This window comes from Engystomops pustulosus, chromosome 3 (genome assembly GCF_040894005.1).
Source record: "Engystomops pustulosus chromosome 3, aEngPut4.maternal, whole genome shotgun sequence".
Lineage (NCBI taxonomy): Eukaryota > Metazoa > Chordata > Amphibia > Anura > Leptodactylidae > Engystomops > Engystomops pustulosus.
This window is the reverse complement of record NC_092413.1, coordinates 72,061,759-72,079,799: the sequence shown is the minus strand read 5'-3', so window position 1 is coordinate 72,079,799 and position 18,041 is coordinate 72,061,759. Positions and strand designations below refer to the sequence as shown.

The window sequence follows — 18,041 nt, the reverse complement described above, 5'->3', positions numbered from 1 at the left end:
ATTTTTTTCCCGCTTCCTAGTACACGGCATGGAATATTCAATACCATCACTATGAAGTGCAATTTGTTACGCAGAAAATAAGCCGTCACACAGCTCTGTACATGGAAAAATAAAAAAGTTATGGATTTTTGATCATGGGGAGTAAAAAATGAAAATGAAAAAACAAAAAAGGGCCAGGTCCTGAAAGGGTTAAAGCGTACCTTTCTAAAAAAAAAAAAAAAAAGTTTTTTTAGACAATTATAGGTGCATGCCAAATGTAGTAGTAGTTTGGGGTCTTTTACATCTCTCTGCATGCCTGTTCAAAGTACAGTTTCTTTTTCCATTTCTGTGAATGGGCTCTTAATGCACTATTAGTACATGTTCCTAGTTCTGAGGCAGATGATTCCCTGTGTTTGTTATACCATCTCATCTCACAGCATGCAGAGAGAAAAACTGCAACTGCATCCCCCTCCTCTATATCTCCTATTTATGGTATTACCCTAGATGGATTTTATGGTGACTGAGGAGGTTTCTGAAAATCTGCAGGCAGGGAAAGGAGAACTACACACTCCTGGAAGGTGAGAAACAAGTCACTTTCCCTACTGAGATGTAGTACAATGATTCAAGTGTTCCCTTTTACCTGATGTGTCAAAAGAGTAAATAGATTGGTACGCTTTAAATCCAGTACTGAAAACTAACTTTGTGGAGTGTTGCGATGCACATATTAGTAAGAGCAGCTTCATGAGCATAATAAATCTATGTGCTGATGTTTGAATGATTTGTAGTGTATGAAAATTTAACCCTTTCTCTGCCAGGCATTTTTGAACATTTTGTCACTTTATTGGCCAGAGCAATTTTTACAATTTTGACATGTACGTATAAAACCAAAATTGCAGTATAAATAATTTGTACTAAACCACAACAAACCATATATTTGAAAAGCTGAGACACATTTTCAAAATTGCATTAGTTTATAGACACAGACTCCCTAATTCAATTTTGATTCAGAGCGTAAAACTTTATAAAAAGTGTATAAATATTTACTTTGGCAAAAAATGTGCCATAAACAGAATATAACTGGCTTCACATCTCCTAAATGTGATAGATGAACATGTGTAAAGTTCAGATACCTCAGTCATATGTTCACATTAATAAATCATCTTAAAATCACAAACTGAAATAACCATTAATCTGCTTTTCAGCTGCAAAATATAGTGATTAAAAAGTGAAGGTACCCCTAAAACCCATATATTTTATTGAAAGCAGACAACCAGGATATTGCATTTGTCTTGATTAACAGATGACAGCTTGTACCTCCATCATGCAACTTTGTGGTAAACACAAATTACTAAAAAAAAATGCATTGCAAATGAATACATGCATACATTTTGACATAAAACTCACAGCAAAGCGGAGCTTTACACACAAATAGGGATATATATATTCACTCACTCACTCGCCACTTTATTAGGTACACCATGCTAGTAATGGGTTGGACCCCCTTTTGCCTTCAGAACTGCCTCAATTCTTCGTGGCTTAGATTCAACAAGGTGCTGGAAGCATTCCTCAGAGATTTTGGTCCATATTGACATGATGGCATCACACAGTTGCCGCAGATTTGTCGGCTGCACATCCATGATGCGAATCTCCCGTTCCACCACATCCCAAAGGTGCTCTATTGGATTGAGATCTGGTGACTGTGGAGGCCATTTGAATACAGTGAACTCATTGTCATGTTCAAGAAACCAGTCTGAGATGATTCCAGCTTTATGACATGGCGCATTATCCTGCTGAAAGTAGCCATCAGGGATGGACATGGTCAGCCACAATACTCAGGTAGGCTGTGGCGTTGCAACGATGCTCAATTGGTACCAAGGGGCCCAAAGAGTGCCAAGAAAATATTCCCCACACCATGACACCACCACCACCATCCTGAACCGTTGATACAAGGCAGGATGGATCCATGCTTTCATGTTGTTGACGCCAAATTCTGACCCTACCATCCGAATGTCGCAGCAGAAATCGAGACTCATCAGACCAGGCAACGTTTTTCCAATCTTCTACTGTCCAATTTCGATGAGCTTGTGCAAATTGTAGCCTCAGTTTCCTGTTCTTAGCTGAAAGGAGTGGCACCCGGTGTGGTCTTCTGCTGCTGTAGCCCATCTGCCTCAAAGTTCGACGTACTGTGCATTCAGAGATGCTCTTCTGCCTACCTTGGTTGTAACGGGTGGCGATTTGAGGCACTGTTGCCTTTCTATCAGCTCGAACCAGTCTGCCCATTCTCCTCTGGCATCAACAAGGCATTTCCGCCCACAGAACTGCCGCTTACTGGATGTTTTTTCTTTTTCGTAACCATTCTCTGTAAACCCTAGAGATGGTTGTGCGTGAAAATCCCAGTAGATCAGCAGTTTCTGAAATACTCAGACCAGCCCATCTGGCACCAACAACCATGCCACGTTCAAAGGCACTCAAATCACCTTTCTTCCCCATAACGATGCTCGGTTTGAACTGCAGGAGATTGTCTTGACCATGTCTACATGCCTAAATGCGCTGAGTTGCCGCCATGTGATTGGCTGATTAGAAATTAAGTGTTAACGAGCAGTTGGACAGGTGTACCTAATAAAGTGTCCGGTGAGTGTGTGTATATATATATATATATATATAATATTATTCTATCCCAACATAGAACAGCAACAAGAATTTACACGCCCAGAAAAGCTAAAACAAAAATCCATCCCATATTTGGTTGCAACCAGGGGCGGACTGGGAAATTAATATGGCCCTGGAAAAAGTTTTAAAAGTGGCCCCATGTTGTGGGTTGGTCCAAATTCTCAGAAGGTGGAGTCAACAAAAGGGGGCGGTTTCAGAATACAAACCACAGCCATGTTTGTAGAAGGTTTGCTTATGCAAAAAAGAAATTCTAACATTCCTTCGATATGAATAATATAATCTGCAGCAGCTGAGGTGTCTTATTTGATGATCTACAGCAGCTGCTGTGTGTATTATGAGGTTCTGCAGTAGCTGAGGTGAGTATTATGAGGTTCTGCAGCAGCTGAGGTGTGTTATATGATGATTTACAGCAGCTGAAGTGTGTATTATGAGGTTCTGCAGCAGCTGAGATGTGTATTATGAGGTTCTGCAGCAGCTGAGATGTGTGATTTGATTATCTACAGCAGCTGAGATGTGTATAATGAGGTTCTTCAGCATCTGAGGTGATTATTATGATGTTCTAAATAAGCATGCATTTTTGACAGGTTTTACCAATTATCTTTATTAAAACTGGTCAAAAACGGATGCGTTTTCAAAAAACACATGTGTTTTTGGATGGACTGATTTTAAAAACGGACCAAAAACAGGTTCAAAACTCCATGTGTGGCATCACCCTAAGGGTGATGCCACACAACGTGTTTTTGGACCGTTTTAACATGGTTTTAGCACTTTTTGTGAACTCCAAGGCACAGGTAAGTAAATGTGCCCCAATATTTTTACAGTCCATCTCTGGAGTGCTGCAAGCTTTTTGATTAAGATTGAAAGATAGAGAGAAAGATATAGGAAAGATAGATTATAGATATATAGAAAGCTAGGAAGAAAGAAGATAGAAGTTATACAAGTTACAATAGCTAGATATGTACCTCTTAAAGGCAGCAGCCCAGACTTTCTCTGCTTTATTATGGCACTCACAGACAGGAACTATTTAGCAGCTGCACACTGTGCTCGGATCTTCTGCTCCTGCTGCTTTTGTGTTCCCCTCAGCCAAATCCCGACTGGCCAGGACTAAGGTATTTGTGCTTTGCTCTCACAAAGCAGAGCAGCTTCTCCCTCACAGAGCTGCTGAATGCCCCTCAAAGTTACTGCAGTATTTGTTTGGTCTATGGGGGAGAGCAGCAGCAAGAACACAGACCTCACCCCTGCTGCTCTACCACCAATGAGCGAGGGCTCTGCACAGGGGGCAGGGCTCTTCTCCCCCTTCCATGCTGCCGGCCCGATGTGGGTGATTCGGCCCCAGAGGGGACCGGCCCACCGGGAACTTTCCCGGCAGATTGTATGGCCAGTCAGCCCCTGTTTGCAACCCACAAATGTTTTTAAAAATGTATAACTGACAGTAAAGTAAAAAGCTCCTGTTCTGGCAATATCATATTTTTTCAGCAATCAATCTACAATGTATACAAAAGTAACTTTTTAATTAATACACACAACCACCTCCATTCAACTTTGCAGCAAACGGTGATAACATTTTGTAAGTCTTTATTCCAGAAAGATTTTTTTCCCCTGTGACTATAGGATTTTCCAAAATTTGTGTTGTAATGATATGACAGGGTCTCTGAGTTTTGTTAATCCTTGCTGTTATTCCAAAGTAAGCAGCTCCCTAGCCCTCCTCCAGTTATTGCATTGTTAAATCTGTAGCTTTATCAGAACATGCCGATAAGCTAGGGAACAATCCAGTACTTAGCAGTCTGATCGCCGCACCTAGCTTCTAGTGGTCCGGTGTGTTCATGAAGAGGCGGTCTGAGCCACTTCCACACCATATGCTGCAGCATTGAGCCTGGCTGTCACCTCCCCCCTCATTAATAATCCAGACTGCTGTAAACTAGGTCCAACTATCAGACTGCTACGTAGTGGATTGTTTCCTAGCTTATCAGTCTAAAGCTACAGATTTAACAATGACATAAATGGGGGAGGGCTAGAGAGCTGCTAACTTTAGTATGAGCAGCTAAAGTATTTTAATGATCTGACAAGTCCTCTTTAATCTAAGGCTGCAATGATCAACTGTGTTATCATAGATGTCTGCACTTAAAGTATAGTAAATTACTAGCATCCAGAGGTTACAGTAGGCCGAGAGGTCTGTCTGTAACTTTGAAGAGCCTGTACGTCAGGTGTCCTTAACCTCTTAACGCTCAGTGTCCGATATATCGAACGCTGAGCTCAGTGACTTAGCGCTCAGCGTCCGATATATCGGACGCTGAGCTGATGCCGGTTTGGCTCAAGATCTGAGCCGAACCAGCATCAGGAAAGACTGGGTGCCGGCTGTGACTGATAGCCGGCACCCCAGTGTAACACCCACGATCGGAGTTGTCTCCGATCGCGGGTGCTTAACCTGTTAAATGCCACGGTCAGCGCGACCGCGGCATCTAACATGCATCTGGGGGGTTTTTCCCCCACGATCGCCCCCCCCCCCCCCCCGAACCGTTTTTGGGGGGCGCCGATCGTTGCTATAGACTCTGGGGTCCGATCTGGACCCCAGAGTTACTTGCAAGAATTGCCGGTAAGATGGCGTCTGTGACGTCATCTTACTGGCACAGTGCCAGCCTATGCAAGTGCATAGGCTGACACTGATAATATTCTGCAATACATCAGTATTGCAGAATATTATCATGAACAAGCAATCAGATGATTGCTTGTTCATGTCCCATGGTATAAAAGTGAAAAAGTAAAAAAAAAAAGTTCAATAAAAAAATAAAGTCATAAATCACTAAAAATGCCCCAAAACATATAAAGAGACATATAACTAAAAAAAAAAGTCTAAATCATAACACAAACCCCACATATATAGTATCACCGCGTCTGTAACAACCCGTAGAATAAAATTAAATCATCACTGAACCCCCACGATAAACGCCGTAAAAAAAAACTGTTATAAACCCTCCAAAAATTATGATTTTTACCTTTTCAATCCCACAAAAAATGCTATAAAATGTGATCAAAAAAACATATGTACTCTGACATGATACTGGTGCAAAGTACAACATGTCCCGCAAAAAATAAGCCATCAACCAGCTCCGTAGCCAAAAAAGTAACAATGTTATGCCACTTGGAAGACGGCAATACATAAATGATATATTTTTCCCCACATTAGGGTTTTGTTTGACAAATTTAGTAAAACGTAAGAAAATATATTCATGTCTGGTATCCCCGTAATCGTATCAACCCATAGAATAAAGATAACATGATTGTTAGTCTATACGGTGGACACCAAAAAAAAAAAAAGTAAAAAATCCAGTACAGAATTGATGCTTTTCTACTCCTGCCCTCAAAAAAAGTTCCTAAATTTTCAACAATAGGTGATACCAACCCCAAAATGGTAACAATGGAAAAAGCATCTCATCCTGCAAAAAAAATGGCATCACATGGCCCCAATAACGAAAAAGCAAATTTTATAGCCTTCAAAAGGGGCCAATGAGGAAACTAAAACCCTGGCAGCTGCAGGGTGCTCCTTCCCTTCTGCACCTCGCTGTGCGCCCATAAAACAAGTCACAGCCACATGTGGGGGGTCTTTGTACTCAGGAGAAATTGCAGAACAAATTGTATGGTGGGTTTTCTCTTTTTATATTTTGGAAATGTGTAAATTTTAGGGCTAAATGAACGTATAAGGGAACAATATGACCATTCTAAATTTCACCTCCATTTTGATTCAATTACTATGAAGATCTCAAGGGGTTAACAATCTTCGTAAAAACTGTTTCTGATAGCTTGAGGGGTGCAGATTTGAAAATGGGTTGGTTATATAGGGGGTTTTGATGCTAAATATGTAAAATTTCATTCAAAACTGTATTTATCCCCAAAATAGTCAATTCTGAAAATACGGAAAAGCGATATTCTATTTGTAAGCCGCGTGACATCAAAATAAATTATCCAAACATTTCAGAAATTATGAAAATGTAAAGTAGACAAATGGGAAATGTTATTCAGCAACTTATTTAGGTGGTAAATCTATCTGCCTGAAAACGCAATGATTTTGAATTTCGAAAATGGCAAATTTTTCAAAAAATTGATCATATTTTCTTTTTTTTGTAAATAAACGCAAAACTTATCTGCCAAAATTTACCACTAAAATGAAGTACAACATGTGGGGAAAAAACAATCTTAGAATCGTTTTGATAAGTAACAGTGTTCAAAAGTTATAACCATGTAAAGCGAAGCATGTCAGAATCCAAAAAATCGGGCTGAGCCTTAAGCTACAAAATGGCTGCGTCCTTAAGGGGTTAAAGAGGACCTGTTGCCCATAAAAAAAGCACTAATGCTCTCTTTGTGCTATCTCAGATGGAGCAGTGTTACACTGCTAGCTTTATCAGAAACCTCCGATAATGCTAGCAGACACTACCGCGTAATACAATAGGAGCTGCCTCTTCCCCGGACCATCCCTCCCACTCCATAGGCCCGCGGTGACTGATGAGCTTCATGCGGCAGTCACCACCTCCTAGTCCCGCCCCCTTTTAAATTTGCCGGACTGCTTTGAGCCGGTTCAGCATACCTATTGTACTTTGCGGCAATGTCTGGTATCGTTATTGGAGGGTTTCGATAAAGCTAGCGGTGTAACACTGCTGAATCTGAGAGTGCTAGGAGCTGCTTATTTAAGTAAGCAGCTCCTAGTGCTTTTTATGGGCGACAGGTCCACTTTAAGTTGGGGATTACATGTATTTTAAATGTGTGAATTTGAATAGTTTACTTATTGCCAATTGAATCTTATGTATACTGCATTTGGAATTTTGTGACAATTGTGCATGATGTGTGTATATTCGGATGGCTGTTTGTGGTCTCTTACGGGGCTGTTGCACACGGGTACGTTTGTTTGGACGAACTTGGCCCAGATCTTGTTAATTTCAGCTAAGCTAGATAATGTTTCCAATACATGGACCACATTCTTTGAAACAGGCTTCCTTATTTCCAACACCCTTTCAATCAAGCATGATAAACCAGGGACAATTACTCATAGATCCAGGCACTGTGACTGTGGTAACCTTATATTTGTTATCCATGGCCTCCTTCCTTCTAAAATTAACCTGCTAATGCTAATGGTCCTTAAGGGCTCCTGGGGTTCTCTACCAGAGCACTTCTGTGATGCAGCTTCACAGGCTGTTACATTGTGTGAAGCATTTCCCCTGTCCCACTATGTGCTGAAACTTCCTCTGATACAGTGAGATTACATCAGGCAGAGGGAGGGGGCAGTTCTGAAGGAGCAGTGGGGGAAGGTCAGACATGCTCCTGCACAGTGTAACAGCCTGTGAAGCTACAACATGGAGGGGATCTGGTACAGGCCATGGATAACAAATATAAGATTACCAAAGTCGCGGCACCTGCATCTCTGATTAAGTGTCCTGGTTTATCAAGCATGATTTTAATGGAAGATTCCTCTATCGTCTCTCTGTTTGGTGCATTTCACAGACTATCAAAGTGGTTTTGATCCAATTGTCCAGTTCCTCTGTTTCCACCTCTTAATTTCTTATTTGTTTATTTTAGGCTCTCAACAATCAGGATTTCTCAATGCCTTAAAGGACAGCCCTGCAAGATATCCTTTACATGATTTCTCATATGCAGTAAAACCTATTTGAAAATAAGGTTGTATGTTCTTTTAATGTTCTTTTATTCTTGCATAATTTATTTTGCATCTAGTTCCTGCCGGAAACAATTTTTTTGCAATCTACGGTGGGTATCATACCCCTTTTTTATTCTTTTTCATTGCAGCCAATTGGCAAGTTCAAAAAAGTTTATTTTATTTGCTCATTAATGTGCACTCTGCACCCCAAACTGAAAAGCCTTGATGAGAGAGGTAAAGAAGACACCCAAGATCACTGTGGTTGAGCTACAGAGATGCAGTAGGAAGATGGGAGAAAGTACCACACAGTCAACTATCCCTACAGCTCTCCACCTGTCAGGGCTTTATGGCTTATGAGTGTGCAGACGGATATAGCGCCGTCATACTCCGTAGCCCTTTACAGATCATAGGGAACATTTACCAATTTTTGAGCTGAAAAATCCTGACTCTTTTTATACGCAAGTCAGTTTTCATATGGCCGGCTGTCTCTGCCCCCAAAACACACTTATGACTAGGCAAAGCTCAGACGGGCTGCCGATGGTATGTGTGTGCGGCAGCCCCTGTCAGACACGCGGCCCCACAGCACTAACCTAGCGCACAATGTATGTGCTGCGCATCCTAAAGGAAACCTACCATTTGATTTGATGCAGTATGAAGCAAACAAACCTTGATAACGCTGCAGCTACACTGAAACACCCTTGGCTTATACTCGAGTCAATAAGTTCCCCCTTTTTTGTGGTAAAAGGGGGTACCTTGGCTTATATTCGGGTCGGCTTATACTCGAGTATATACGGTAACTTTGGAAGGTGGGTATTATTTTGATAGTCTAGGGAAGGTCTTGCCAGAGAATTGGTGCAGCAGTTCGGGAGAAGTCCTGGAGATGTGAAGGAGAGGTTCAAATTAAAGTAGATTAATCTAATATCACTGGCAGGTCGAAGAGCATTGGTTGGACGATAGATTGAGATGAGAGATGGAGAGGTGCAGCATTTCATAAGACATATGAAAGCCTGCATACAGTTTGCAAAAAAACACAGGAATGACTCCCAGACTGAGAAATAATATCCCCTAGTCTGATGAGACAAAGATTGAACTTTTTGGTGTTAATTCTAATTGTGGAGTAAATCGGCTCCAGGGACAGGATGACTAGTTGCAATTGAAGGAAAGATGAATGTGGCCAAATACAGGGATATCCTGGAAACCTCTTCCCGAGTGCTCTGGGCCTCAGACTGGGCCTAAAATGTACCTTCCAACAAGACCATGACCTTAAGCACATAGCTAAAAGTGGTGGCTTCAGAACAATTCTGTGACCTAAACCCAATTGAGCATCTCTAGAGAGACTTAAAAATGGCTGTCCACCGGCGTTCACCATCCAACCTGAGGGAAATGGGGAGATTCTGCAAGGAAGATTGGCAGAGGATCCGCAAATCCAGGGCTGAAAAACTTGTTGCATCATTCCCAAAAAGACAATACTGAGCAAAGGGTCTGAATAGTTGGTTCTAATTTTTTGGTTAATAAATTAGCAAAAATAGCTATATTTCAGTTTTTTCTGTCAAGATGGGGTGCGGAGAGTACATTAAGAGTGAAAAATTTTAATCTGAATACTTTCCGTACCAACTATTTCTGTTGTTTTTTTTTGTTGGATTTTTTTGGTCAGCTTTTTATTTGCCACTCTATTAAACATGAATTTAGTTTTTGAATTAACTCAAAATGAACATTATTAATGAATTCCCTATTTTGTTTCAGTCGTTTTGAGATATATATAGTCTCGGGCAAATGGGACTACTGTGGCAATGTTTTCCCGTAGTGGAGTGGGGGATTTTTTTTATGTGGGGAAATTCGAATGTATTTTTATAAATATTTGATAATGCTTTTTTTGTGTAATGTGTGTTTTTACTTTATATGACCCGCATGAGGTCATAAAAGACCTGGGGGGCATTTTCAATGTTTTTTTTCTTTTTTTTTTAATTTTACATATTTTTTTTTCTTTTACAAGTTTTACCCTGTGACTGGGGCATCTATAAGAGCCCCAGTTACAGGGGTAAACGAGCCCATGTGACTACTGATGTTGATCAGAGCTGTACTGGATCTGATCAGACCCAGCAGCTCTGATTAACCCCTTTTAGACCTGGCAGTCACGTGACAGCCGAGTCTATAGAGCCAGAAGCCGCGCCGGTTCTGCTCCTCTAAGCATCATGCTACTTCATCACAATGCTGTGAGGAGTGGAGAAGGGAGAAGCAGTAGTAAACTGCATGTCCTTTATCCATAGGGTCTCCGGGTGTCTTAGACAACCAGAGACACGGTCCTGCTCCCATGACTAGCTTGGGAGCAGTAGAAAACTGCAGCAACGTCTGAAGACGTCAGGGACTTTAGACGTCAACGGGCAGGCAGAGCCTAGGTAAAGAATGTGGAGGTTAAAGTGTTATTATTTGTATGATGAAAAAAGATAGTTTTCCAATATACTTACTGTATCAGTTCCTCATTGTTTTCTAGATCTCTGCTTGCTGTGATTCCATAGGAAGCTTCTATGTTTTCTTCCTGTGGACAGAAATCTGCCCATGGCCACACTGGTGCATGACTCAGAGCTGTGTGATATAATGAGCCGAGCACACGTGTGACTATGGTCAGATTTCTCTCCACTGGAAATGAGCAATGAAGCTTTCTATAGAAGAACAGCGAGCAGAGATGTAGAAAACCTTGAGGAATTAGTACAGAAATTTGTATAACTTTTCATTATTCAAACAGTATCAATTTCTTGCTGAAACGGAAACACCGCCTTTTAAATGTGTTTACCCCGCTAATGTGTTCTTTCCTTGACTTTTATTTCACTGTCCTGGAAGCTGTGGTGTGTTTTTTTTCAGTTTGGTCAATTGTTGGCCTTTCTGGTTTCCATACATATTTGATCAGTTCAAATCAAACCACAAATGAAGATGTAAGTACAGAGATATTGCTATGGACTATAAAATCTCTCTCACTGACACATAAATACAGGATACTCTCACCAAATGTCTGTAACAACTCCAATCCACACAAAAATAGTGGAGTATCCCTCCTATTGTGTCTGTAAGTATATAATAATTGACAAATACATGTATTGTCTATAATTACACTATAAACAATGAACAAAATGTCCCCAAAATAACGTAATAAGCCACATCTTCCCACAATAAAAGCCATTACCCAAAAGTCCTGCAATTTCTATGGCAATGTAATAAGCACCATTCTAAAGGCAAGAAAGACCTCTTCTTCCAGGAATCTACCAATTGAACCTGAAATATCTATTTTTGCTGGAGAGGGGAACAAAGTCCTGATGCATTTTTCTGTCGCCCATGTTTTTTCATTTGTCCAACATAGACTGGATTTTGGTTTTAGCTCTCTCCAAGGAGAAATCTAAATGCTTATTATTCCTTTTCAGTGTTGCATAGCATTAAGTGAGCTCATCCTTCCACAGCATTGTGCACACTGTCATCTTCCCCAGGTCATTGTAAGACATTGAAGCGTTCCTGGGAGAATATTTTTTTTTTACCAACAATTTTTGTTATAACGGACATATTTAGTACAACTGTGTTTTTTGGTTTTTTTTTTATGGGGGAGGGATATATCCGTTGACCCTGTAACATATAAGTGGTCATTTAGTACATGTGAGTCAGTAATAAAATAATTTTTAATACTGTTATATTTGATTGGTCTCAAATTAACCGGTTAATTAACAAATTGCACTTCATAGTGATGGTATTAAATATTCCATGCCATGTACTCAGAAGCGGGAAAAAATTCCAAATGCAGTGAAAATGGTGAAAACCGCATTTGCACCATTTTCTTGTGGGCTTGGATATTACGTCTTTCACTGAGCACCCCAAATGACATGTCTACTTTATTCTTTGGGTCGGTACGATTAAGGGGATACCAAATTTGTATAGGTTTTATAATGTTTTCATACATTTACAAAAATTAAAACCTCCTGTACAAAAATTATTTTTTTGATTTTGCCAACTTCTTTAACTTTTTTATACTACGGAGCTGTGGGTGGTGTCATTTTTTGCGAAATGTGATAATATTTTCAATTATATCATTTTAGGACTGTACGACCTTTTGATCACTTTTTATAGATTTTTTTTATATTTTTCAAAATGGCAAAAAAGTGCCATTTTCGACTTTGGGCACTATTTTCCATTACGGGGTTAAACGCATTGAAAAACCGTTATCATATTTTGATTTGTTGATGATTTTTACTGTTTGAAATTTTAGGATTTTTTATTATAATTTTTTTTAACCTTTTTTTTTATTTTTACTATTTTTCAGACTCCCTAGGGTACTTTAACCCTAGGTTGTCTGATCAATCCTATCATATACTGCCATACTACAGTATGGCAGTATATGGGGATTTTCCTCCTCAGCTATCAGCACATTGTAATGAAGGGGTTAAAAAGAAATAGCCTCGGGTCTTCGGAAGACCCGAGGCTACCATGGAGACGGGGAGCGGCGATCACAGGTAAGATGGCGGCGCCCATGCGCCGCTATCTTTTTGATAGGAAGCCATCGCTGTTATAACACCTGCACCGATCGCGGGTGTTACCGGTAAGCCTTTGCTGCAATGCAGCAAAGACTTACCAGCTATGGAGAGGGCTCAGCCCGTGAGCCCTCTCCATGCAGCGCGACCCGACTGCCGACGTGAATACACGGCGGGCGGTCGCGAACCGGTTAAAAAAATAAAATCAATTGCCTTCCCGCAGCTACGGGCTGCATCATCTTCATTCTAGTGCTGGCCCAAGCACGATTGATGCAAACCACATGTTGATACCCTGTGACTTGCAGGGGGGAAGACCCTACCACTCTGCTCATTAGATGTACATACGATTTTAAGGCCTCTGGTAGTTTAGTACTTTAGTGGCCTGTTGTAAACCAGTGGGGCACAGTGCTAAAGAGAGGAAGAACTGCTGCAGGTATGGGCCTAGTCGCCATTTAAGGGTGATCGATACACCCCTGCTCCCCACTCTGTGTTTATTATTTCAGTAAATTCATAGCATGGGGACTGCTTCTCCCTGATACCTCCTGGAGGGAGAGGAGACCATGTGATTGGTGCCATCTGTGTAGCTAGTTGGAGATTCTTGTGTCCAGAAATCTCTTACAAAGGATACTAGTGGTAGAGCCTATCCCCTGTTCCCTATCAGTCCCTCCAATTCAGCTTGAGATGCTGCAATATTTTCAATGTTGTTGCAGGTCGGCCTACACCACTGACTCCTTTACTAGCTACAGCTCCCAGTCCCTGCTACTTTATACTTCATCTACGCCGCAGGGAAGCTGTTAACTTTTCAAGGAGCTTACACAACACACACACACTATGCACTTCATGTAACTTTTCACTTCTGAATTCTGGTCCTTATTCTATACTGTGAATGCGCTCCCCCACATGAAAGCACCCAGTGTTCATATCCCATGAACGTTTCGCCCTTTTACATTTTTTTTTTTTGCGCCTTTATGGTTTCTCCAAATGGGAAGTCTTATGACTTGCTTTAAAATGTTTGTTGTAAATGGCCAATGCATTTGTGCTAAGAGTATTCATATAGCATTGTGCCTTTTTATCCATTTGTTTTGAATACGCTGTGGTGAGGTTACCAGCCACCTACACCCCGACAATGTTACGATTTTTTTAAAGCCGGATTACAGATGAGCAACAACAAAGAAACCAAATTCCTTAATCGATTTCTGTGTTATCAAAAAAAGTGACACCTCCCTAGGCTTTTCCATTTATTTATTGATTTTTATTATTATATTTTTTTTTTATTTGTTGCAACTCTTGTGACAGGAAGTAACATTACTTTCCTTACAATTGCAGATAAAAGGTTCCTGGTCAAGTAAGCGAGGAAAAGAAAACTACAATCCGTATAGCTATGGCAATATTTTTATGAATTGCTGTGCTGCTCTTTGTGGACCAATGAACCCAAGGTAAGGCCTCTTGAAGTGTTGCAGTAATGCAGGCTTGGTAAATTTTGTGCTAGTATCCGTTTAACATGTTCCCTTTCTAATGTACTATTCCATAGGTGCATGATTTAGTATTTTGTTCTGCGGTAGGAAAGAGATTTTGTAGATACCGTATATACTCGAGTATAAGCCTAGTTTTTCAGCACAAAAAAAAATGTGCTTAAAACCCAAACTCGGCTTATACTCGAGTAAAAAAATATATATCAAAACTCACCTTTCCGGCTTCCACGGCTGCTGGCTATATACTGGGGCAGGGGGCTGGCTATATACTGGGGGATATGGGCTGGCAGGCTATATTCAGGGGTGCAGGTGCTGGCTATATACTATGGGGCAGGGTCTGGCAGGCTATATAATGGGGAGGCTGTGGCCAATGCATTTCCCACCTTCGGCTTATACTCGAGTCAATAGATTTCCCAGGTTTTGTGGTAAAATTGGGGGCCTCGGCTTATACTTGGGTCGGCTTATACTCGAGTATATTGTCTACATAATTGATTTATTTTTTTTTTTTTCACAGCTTAATTGACCGCAGAGGAATTGTTCAAGCTGATATGGCACAGTCAGTCACACCATCCAATGGATTGACTATGTATGGTTCTACTCAATCCCAGAGCAATATGGTAAGATGAGCTAAGTATTTAGTCATTAAGAAAAAAAAAAGCTCAGTGTTAAGTTCTGGACCTCATTTCAAAGGGTTTCACATGTTTAAACTGGCTGACTGAGAGTCCAGGATAAAGCAGGCTGTATATGGTATTGTTAGATTGAATGACAGGCTTCCCAGGATGTTGTGCTACTTTACAACTGTAAAACACATGTTAAGAATCTTACATTGTGTGGTATAGGCAGGATTGTATGATCACACAGATGTGCTGCTGTTCTTGTGGATTTCATTCTTCCATCTGGCCTTATCCTTCACATTAGTATGCAGCAGTGCCATCGCCAACCCCATCTGTCCTCCTGCTTACTTATTATTTTGTGAAGCTGTATCTGATTTATTTCATACATTTATTAAATATTCTCTATATAGCTAAAGACATACTGCAGTCATCTATTATTCATGATGATAGAGTTGTTTTATGATTATTTTATTACCATCTAAAATGGGTCACTATGACATAAGGGTTTTTGCAGTTCACAAACTATTAAGAGACTGGTTTACATTTTAAATTTGCTTAGCAAAAATAACACACTGTTTATTGGGTGTTATGGCAGATTTCTATTCTACATTCTTTGGCTCAGGAGCTGCAATAGCCCAAGGTTGTTAACACTGGCCTTGGGCTTTTAACACCCTGCATCAGTGGTGGCGACCAATGGCATAGGTGCCAGCTGTGGCACTCAGAGGGTGGGCAGGACAGAGATGACTGTCCCAGGCAGCACAATACGTGGTGCTCTGGCGCTGCAGTGAGAAGATATGGACAGGGTTGGATTAGCAATGGGGCTCCTGAGCTCTGCAATTCTGTCTGTTCAGGGGGCCTTGGTGGGAAGCTCACGCTACTCACTACACACTGCTAACTGGTAGCAGGTAATGTTAAAGAAGCAATTAAAAGGCATTGGTATTATTCAGATGCTTGACAAAGGCATTTTTTAAATCAAGAGGCTATTGGTGCACCCTATGCTACAGTAAAATTTACGTGGGCATCTATAAAGTTAATTGGCCAGCTTTGCTGCCTTGTGAACTGCAGGCTTGATGTCACATTCTTATCTAAGTCCAAAACCTGCAAACATTCAAGAGCTGCAAAATATGTTAGGAGGCTGTCATTCTTTCCATGGTTAGTTTTTGGGAACTTTTAACAATATTTGAATGATACAAAGTTTAAACATATTCACTTCTTAAGATAATAGCTTTTTTGTAATACACATTTCAAGGTGGCAGTACAGTTTTTTAAATAAATGTATATATACATTGATGAATGCTACTACTTGCCACACACACACACATACTAATATGGATAAAGGGCTTAAAGGTTGTACAATCAAAATGGTACGAATGGTAAAAATTGCAATTCATTATGCAAAGAATAAGACCTCATGAAGCCAAACTAGCAAACAATGGATTGAATATTTGTAGGTGCATCCCATAATACATGGTAAAAGGAGTCTGCTCACACTTTAATATAGGACTTTTAGCTCTGAGACAAATGGAAGTCTACAGATACCTTGTACATGTATGCTTAGATCTTTTCCAAGCATATACAAAATGTAGGGTTGAACTTGAAATCCATGTCTGAAAGGCAATATGTATGCTGCAAGCATAGATATCTCTGATAAAGAATATTTTGCCTACAATTATTTGTTGGTCACACAACAAAATCACTAAGTCACTGTTCAGATGGAATAAAGCCTTACTTCCACGTTGCTTAGCAAGTCATGTCAGAGAATGGCTTCAGTCTCCACTCACACATCATTAGCTGGAGAGAGCAGATGCACCTGTTTATATTAGGAGCTGGGAATTTCTCTGACAGTCAGGCAAAATGATTAACACTTTGTGTTTTTTTTAATTTTAATCTACAGAAGCACATTTTTTTGTAAGAACTGAATGTCATGTAAGCGGTTGCTACATAATGCTTCACAGGTCTTGGAAAGCTTTTGGCTCAACTTGGAGTGTCACTGTCTTGTAAGACAAAGATGCACGTAAGAAAATAAACTTTTGTTCAGGGTGAAACTAAATAAATAGGGATTTCCTTTTGTTCTTTGTACCTCCTATCAGTACAGGCAAAGCTCTGTATGAGATTCTGCATCAGACGGACTGTGGACTGATGTGCAAGTTCCCTTTAGTGGTAGCCCAATTATAAAGTAGCTGAGTTAAATGGTCTTTATCTTAAAATGATATACAGTAGCTTAAAATGTAGTAATTGGTTGCCCCCTTCTGCATCCAGCAGTTGTAATTTTGCCATAACTATTGCTGAACATGGTTCTGGTTAATCTATAGAAATACTTTATTAACTTAAAATCAATCTTTTTAAGCTATCCTCAGGATAGGACATTAATATTTTTGTGTGACAGTGATTGGGTTAAACAAGACATCTGATAACCGTACATGCGGAGAACCACCACAAATCTATTATTGATTGCTTAAAGGGGTTGTCCGAGTTCTTAAAAAAAATAACTCAGGGAGGCCGGGAGGGTGCTGCTTAAAAAAATAAAGTCCTACTTACCTTCCGGTGCCCTCCGGTATCCAGCGCTGCTGTCGCTCCAGTCCGGGCGCCATGCAAACAAACATGGCCGCCGGTGCAGCGCTGGACTCAGCTTCCTCTGGACCCGACAACCTTCCGTCCCGCATTCACAATGCTGTGAATAGGGACGGATAGGCGTGCCCGGCCACGGCCGGCCGGAAGCTGAATCCAGCGCTGCTCCGGCGGCCATGTTTGTTTACATGGCGTCCGGACTGGAGCGACAGCAGCGCTGGATACCGGAGGGCACCGGAAGGTAAGTAGGACTTTATTTTTTAAGCAGCGCCCTCCCGGCCTCCCTGAGTTTTTTTTTTTTTTTTTTTTTTAATAAAAAAGAACTCGGACAACCCCTTTAATCTGATATAGGTGTGTTATTGAGCAGGATAAGTGGGCAAATATTTAGTTTTGTGGAATAGAATTCCTTATATATGCATATTCTGCATATTTATATCTATCCTCATTTTGGGCCTGTGAGGGCCCTAGTGGTTGACAAGTTTCCCTAGGGCTGGGTTTAATTAATAAATTACCACTATTGCATTTTATTGCTTTTTAACAAAACTATATTGTATCATCTTTCTCCTCTATAGCATACTGTCTGCCCATA

At 40.6% G+C, this 18,041-nt stretch overlaps 1 protein-coding gene across 11 annotated transcripts in view; it reads left to right on the top strand.

The window, feature by feature from the left end:
* The window catches only part of ZDHHC14 (zDHHC palmitoyltransferase 14), a 64,507-nt gene that overhangs the window by 36,279 nt on the left and 10,187 nt on the right, over nt 1-18,041 (top strand). For all 11 annotated transcript variants that reach the window (XM_072141063.1, XM_072141055.1, XM_072141053.1 and 8 more), the window contains 4 exons: nt 8,215-8,263; nt 11,118-11,220; nt 14,125-14,234; nt 14,785-14,887. In XM_072141063.1, the coding sequence (XP_071997164.1) occupies nt 8,215-8,263; nt 11,118-11,220; nt 14,125-14,234; nt 14,785-14,887 (365 nt within the window). The remainder of the gene's footprint in view (nt 1-8,214; nt 8,264-11,117; nt 11,221-14,124; nt 14,235-14,784; nt 14,888-18,041) is intronic.